This window comes from Scomber japonicus, chromosome 1 (genome assembly GCF_027409825.1).
Source record: "Scomber japonicus isolate fScoJap1 chromosome 1, fScoJap1.pri, whole genome shotgun sequence".
NCBI lineage: Eukaryota > Metazoa > Chordata > Actinopteri > Scombriformes > Scombridae > Scomber > Scomber japonicus.
Window position 1 is genome coordinate 23,111,384 of NC_070578.1, and position 6,843 is coordinate 23,118,226.

Here is a 6,843-nt window from a genome sequence, read left to right on the forward strand (position 1 = left end):
CAATATGTTACAGAAGATGGACGGATAGAAAAGCCACTGTGTGGCCGTTTAATGTATGTGTTAATTGCTTTTCAATAAAAATAGTGCTCGTACATGTTACCTTACATTTTATTTCTCCTTTATTTACTTTGGAGGTCGCTCAAATATGATGGCAGTATCATATTTTCATGGAGTTAATTTCTTCTAAATGCATTTCAATGCTATAAGATGTATTCTGATCATTTCAATTTGAACTAAACTCTATTGTCAGATTTGGCCCAGCAGTGAAAAAATCCTTTTTTTTTTTTTGCTCCCTATAAAACAATCTTCTGAGCTTCATCTTCTGGTCTAATTCCATTGTGTCTACTCTGATTAAACTCAATAATAATGATTGCATCCAGTGCTGAAATTGCTTTTAGGTACGGGATAATAAATGTATTGTGTTGGATGATATAAAATGGTTTGGATTTCAGTGTGGTGGAACAGAGACCAAACTGGAGCTTATTTTTGTAAGAACCTGCAGAAGATTATTTCTGCAGGTTTTGGAGCTAACTATCCAACTCGGGGAATAAAGAGAATTCAGAAGATATTGTAAAAATAGTAAAAAGCCACACAATTAACAAACGAATATAACAGCAGCTTTCCCTGATAAGATTAATAATGCAATATATTTGAAGGAATGTTTTAAGAGGCTTCTGAACCACATACTGCATTAGCTGTGAAGCACATGTAAACCATATATAGTTCAAAAATAAATCATGTCATTACTTGTCAGTGATATCAAAATCTGTCAGATAAGTCCATCAAAAGTTTCTAGGTATGTTATGGCTTTATGCTAATTTGATATAGTTCGAGTGGGGCTGTGAGTTAACAGAGCTAGTGCTAAAACTGCAAGATTAACTTAGCTTGAACAAAACATCCAGTTGTGACCTCGCTGCTTCTGAAACTGTTGCATTTTTGGACAACAGCAAAATCAATGTTAATCATGATTTGAAATATCATGAAGGTACAGTACTGAAGGAATATTAAAGTGCTTTTTTGTATTGTGGGCATATGCAGTGGACTCTAGTTACTTTTTTAATACTAACAAAGGAATTGATGTAAAAATAATGAAACTGAGGAATCACATGTACCTCCATGTTTCCACATGTGTAACACCTCTGGCAGCACTTTGAAGGGGCCCGAGGGGTAGCGCCTCCTGGAAGACCTCATTCAGAGCAAAAAACGTAATAAAATTCGAATTTTGGCTTCCAGGTTTATGATGGCACCAATTACTTTTCAGTTTTAATCTTTTTACACTTGCCTCATTCATTTTTGTCTGCTCTGAATTTCTAGACCTTGGCGATCTGTTTACAAGCTTTTGTACCAGTGTTTCAGTGTTGCTTTAAATAGATCTTTAAACAAATCTCTAACATGTGATGAAGAATGAGATTGGCTAGAAAACAATGAGAAAAATAGCGATGTAACTGGAGACTGTCTTCAACACAGACATGATGTCACCCTGCTGCCTGGCCCTGCAGCATTTTGCCCAGGAGACACTGCTGGCTCACATCACACAAGAAATTAAATCAAGGACTTTTTTCTTAGAGAACATTCAATTGCATGTAAAACGATGTTGTGATTGTGGTGCAAGTTGAAAAACGGTGTCAAAGGCACAACATTTCTTTCATCTTGATTTTGGTATCTGTATATCTGTTTTATATTTAGTCATATAAGAATAAGGGATGTATTTTAATATGTACAATTATTTCTGGAGTAAGGACCGCGTCTTTAGGTGTGTTGGAGTGTGGCAGTATGACATCAGTGTTACAATAAATATGAATACTTAGTATATATACTAACACTGCACATTTTCTTTCTTTTTTATTCTTCTGTTTTTCTTTTTTTTGAGTGTACACACACTAATAAGTAGTAGATGTTAAATGTGTTATATGTACACTGTTTTGGTCAGGGGGCATCTTGCTACATGTTATTCTTCAGTGAGGTTTGTGACCTTTCAGTCAGCAGGCTTGGAGTAAAATAATACAGGTTCATAATGAGACACTTCTGTGACCTTTGGTGAACAATGAAAAGGGCAGACAGAATAGCACTGAGAGTACGGAGAGAAAAATGAAAGCTGACCAGTGAAGCAGTCAGGGAAGAGAGGGGAAGCTGAATTTTGTGCCTCACGGAGGTCAACTGACAGTTTTTACATATGCTTTTCTTGGTTTTATGCAGGTTTGATTCTGCTGTAATATATCTGTGGTATCATCAGTTCTGCCAAATATCCTCAAAGTTTGATATTTGCTGCTGTTTACTGTGTTTGCATATTGCACATTGTATTGCATATTGCACACCCTTATAGGTTATCAATGCTTTATTTATTTCTTAAATTGTTTTGAATTGTCTTTAATATTCTTATGCCTCAGGGAGTGCTATCTAAATTTTGTTTTATTGTTGTCTGACCCTCAATTTAATGACAATAAAGATACTATTACTACTACTACTACTACTACTACAATAGTAGTCTCTTAGTTAATTGTGCACTATTGATTCATTGCCCTGATCTTTTACCACTTTTGTTCAATGTCCTATAATCATATTTTTTGTTTTTGTTTACATTTCAGTCAGGAACACTCTCGTCATAAATTAAACCATTCATTGCAACAAATGGTAATAGATGGATTAGCCAGCAGCAAGCTGAGCTAAAAACAGGGAGCGCAATGCAAGACCCCCTTGGAGTGGGCCGAAAGAAAGGCACGAATTGCAAATTGACCCTAGAGCCATGATGGGACCCTGAACCAGAAAGGTGGAGGCTCGGTGTGGTGGAGGCAAGCTTTGCCAGCAGCAGTGAGAGCAATGGTGAAGCTAGATCAGTGTAGATGGGAGTAATATTTAAAGGGACCGCCTTGTGGTGAGAATGGCTGTGATTGGTGTGTGATTGATAAGGTGTGCTGGGGCGTATGACTTGCATGAACTAATGCTATGGTTCATTTATACACTGGGAAAACCAAAGTCTACATTTTGACATTGTGACTTATGTATTCTACTGTGCACCATAAAAAATATCCTGCACATCATGTATAACATTTCCTGTTTTGCAGAATAATCACTTTTTTCAAAAAAGGTTCCTTATTCCAAAAACATCTGTATCTATGTGTATTGTGCTGGTCACCCTTCGTGTCCCCGGCTTGGAGAACTTGTCTCACTTCTTGAGAAACTGCAGAGACTCTGCATGTGTTCTCACCGAGGGACGTGTGACGGTGAAGTAGCTCTTCCAAACACTTGTGTGCGTGCAGCTCATAGAGTGGGAGGTAGTACAGTAGAGAGACAGACAGACAAGTAGTGGGAGAATTTCAACAGCTCACTTCCAACTTACCGTCATGAATGACATCAAGTTGGCTCTGCTGGGGAGCGAGGGTGCTGGAAAAACAGGTGAGCAAATCAAACACTGACAACTGAGAGTTTTTACAGTGAAGACGGACATGTACTCTTTTGCTGATTTGTCTCTGTTGTCTGTACATTATGCATGGCAGTATGCATAAATGTGGACAATATGAAAATGAGACAACTTTGTTTATGTTTCTGTTTGTCTGACATACTGTATATTGTAAAATACACAATTTGTAACTTTTTGAGCTATGTTAAATCAAGACAGATGATTACGGCAGAGCATAACATTCATAAAATAATTTGCTCTGCAGTCGACAAATGTGAGAGGAGATAAAGACTGATAGTAGTAACTTGTAGCCAACCAGTTCTGTTTTGAGTGAAATAAGTGATTTGACATGAATGTGTCCCCAAAGGCTGGCTGGAGGATTTCCACCCTTTAGCTGAGGATCCTCCTTTCATGATCTCCTTCTAAGAAAAAGTTTAAGTTGAGGAAACCTATATCAGAATTTTTGTGTGAATTTCACAAACAGTATATTTTGAATTACATATTAATCTAGAGTGATTTTTTTTCCAAATGTTATCATGTACTGTATCAAAATATATTTTCATTGCATTGAGCTGTGCAGGATAAAGACACAAACACATCTGTATATGATGAAGTCTATGAACAATTCCAACTTTCAGCTGTCATTGCATTTGAAATTTGGCATTGATTTTGCACTGCTGTATGGTTTGCAATGATTTCGCATTAAATGTGATTGTATCAGTAGCCTGCATGTACCTCCAAACCGACTCTCTCTTTCTTGGTCTCTTATTCCCTCCAGCTGTTCTGGTGAGATTCCTGACAAAACGTTTTATTGGAGAATATGCTTCCAGTACCAGTACGTAAATATACTCATAACAGTAATGTTATTATATCACACAGTAAGACATATCATATATTGCACTCATGGGTTTTCCACAGTGTTTCTGCTGGCCCCACAGTAATTTCATTATATTTAAGGTGACTCAACTAAATCCTCTTTTCAGTCTTTTTCTTATGGGTTTATAGTCGTTGATGAGCACATTTCACCATCACTCAGTGTTTATCTTACAGGCTGGATGACTGTAATAGAATTACAGTTTGCAGAGGGATATAACGTTTCAGACCTTTCCACTTCTGGCTTAAATTAATTAGCTTGTTTGCCCCCTCTGAGCAATCATGCACCACAGTAATTATAGTAATCATTGTTCCATAGTTTGACTAAACTGGCACAACACTGTATTCATTGCCTCTCAGTAAGAAAGCTTTGTGCACTTTAATTTACTCCACTTGTATTCATAATCATTGGTTAATTTGATTCATAGTATTTATTGCTTTTTTAAAATAGCTAATTTTCACTTGATTTGTTGCAGATTCTTTGTACCATAAAAGGCTGTCAACTGATGGGAGACAGTTAAACTTGGATATATTCGATCCATGTTCACAGGTAAATAAGAAATAAATATTATATATAGTAGTTGCTTAATAGTTATTCTCCCCTGTACAAGGTATAGCATCCAAATCATTTGTGTTTTGGTCTCAAGTTATTACAAGTATAACTTGTAACTGAGGACACACACTGGCCTTTAAAGGTTTATGTAGTAACTATACGGCAGCCGAATGTGTACACTGAGCACAAATGGTTTTGTTACTTTCAAAGTTTTTACTTTTATTGACTACAAAACTCTCATGTAACATGATCTCCATGGCTATACCGTGTTGTGGATAATTTACTCTTTTAGAGCAATTTTTTGTTTATCTTGAAAATAAGATGGATCACTTTTTACAGCCTAATGTAGGACATAAAATATCCTACATTTTAAAAACTTTTCATTGCTTCTGTCGTCATATAAGTTGATAAACCATTTGCCATGTTTGAACTCCACATTTACCTTTGTTGTTCCAGGGTGGAGGCAGCAGATGTATCCTGGAGGAGCCTGTGCACTGGGCAGATGGATTTGTGGTGGTATACGACATCAGTGACCGAATGTCCTTCCTCCATGCCAGAAGCATCGTGCGGCACATCAAAGAGACCCGAGAGGAGAGCTGCAAGGGGTGAGTGACCGTAGTCTGCTGGGAATGAAGCCGAGCTGAGGGATTTACTTTGATGAACTAATGAGTCCCATTCCTGAGATGAGTGTGTGTAGGCCTATCAGGGTGAAGATCAATATGGTATGCTGCAAGTTAAGGGCTAAATTCCAACATGCTGTACTAGGATGAGTAGATGTATACTGGTATGAAGTAGAGTTTCAAAGAGGCAATATGAACATAAGCAAACAGGATTGAAGACACTTTGATTGTAGACTTCATAAAGTTTCTTTTACGACTGAAACCTCAAACGCTTCGAAGTTCATTAATGGATATAATATATAATATGCTCAATTAAATAAACTTATGGGGCTTTATATCCATTTTTCTTGTTTGATTTAACAGAATTATGATGAAATACTCAGGCACTTGATGAATTTTGGCTGAAGCTAGAGGGAGAAGATGAAAACTCCCTGAATTTTTGGTTTGTTTGTTTGTTTTTACATGTTTTTTGGGGCGGGTTGTACAAGTTCTCACCTGATTGGTAAATTAAGTAGAGCTCTGTGGGCCTTTCCTGCAAGAGTCTGAAAACTCTTGATTACAGATACACAAACACACATAACTATAACAGCTGATTGACACTATTCAATGTAATAAGCACCCAATTTTTCACATTGTTTGTGAACTGTTTGCATCAGGTCTGTTATGAATTTGACCTTAAGGGACGGATTCTGCACCTGGTTCACTGATTGTTGAATTGCTTTGGTGCACTCTGCTGTGACAGATTGGTGGACGTCCCAGTCTTTCTGGTGGGGAACAAGCGGGACCTGTGCAGTGCTCGGCGGGTAAGGGAGGAGGAGGGCCAATTTGTGGCTCAGGAAAACCGCTGCAACTTCCAGGAGGTGTCTGCAGCAGAAGACTATGCGGAGATATCCAACCTCTTTACAAAACTCATTCGCCATGTGATGGAGCACCTTAAGCAACGTGCGGAGCGCAGAAGATACAGTGGCTCCAAGTCCATGGCCAAACTCATCAATAATGTGTTTCGTAAAAGGCGACAGTCTGTCTGATGGAGAAAATTAGTTACAGTCATGGATGTAACTAACCATGTTGTTAGACTGAATACCCCAGCCTTTTTTTGTTGTTTTGTTTAATGTTAAACATATGTGGAAATGTTTTACTGAGAATTTCAAAATGTAATAAAGTGATATCAGGCTTTCAGTTATGTCATAGTTTAATGTTTCACCTCCATTTGTCTGAAGACAATTTGATAGCAACAATTATTTTAATACATTTCTCCTGTCTTATTGAACACAAGAAGCATAGGGTCAAAGGTCGTCGTCGTCGTCTTCTGCTTATCCGGGGTCGGATCGAGCTCCCCCTGGATGACTGAGCTTCTCACCCTATCTCAAGGGAGAGCCCAGCCATCCTACGGAGGAAGC

General features: G+C 37.8%; 1 protein-coding gene across 1 annotated transcript; it reads left to right on the forward strand.

The window, feature by feature from the left end:
* Positions 1-3,341: 3,341 nt before the first annotated feature.
* Positions 3,342-6,471, forward strand: rerglb (RERG/RAS-like b). The gene is made up of 5 exons (XM_053324566.1): positions 3,342-3,393; positions 4,176-4,232; positions 4,747-4,820; positions 5,280-5,428; positions 6,186-6,471. The coding sequence occupies exons 1-5, from the start codon at positions 3,342-3,344 to the stop codon at positions 6,469-6,471; spliced, it is 618 nt and encodes a 205-aa protein (XP_053180541.1).
* Positions 6,472-6,843: the final 372 nt, after the last annotated feature.

Bases quoted from the DNA above. Each gene is read 5' to 3' on its own strand.
- rerglb (XM_053324566.1), top strand. From the start codon at position 3,342: ATGAATGACATCAAGTTGGCTCTGCTGGGGAGCGAGGGTGCTGGAAAA. The intron at 4,233-4,746 runs GTACGTAAATAT...GATTTGTTGCAG, and splicing joins AGAATATGCTTCCAGTACCA to ATTCTTTGTACCATAAAAGG. The intron at 5,429-6,185 runs GTGAGTGACCGT...CTGCTGTGACAG, and splicing joins CGAGAGGAGAGCTGCAAGGG to ATTGGTGGACGTCCCAGTCT.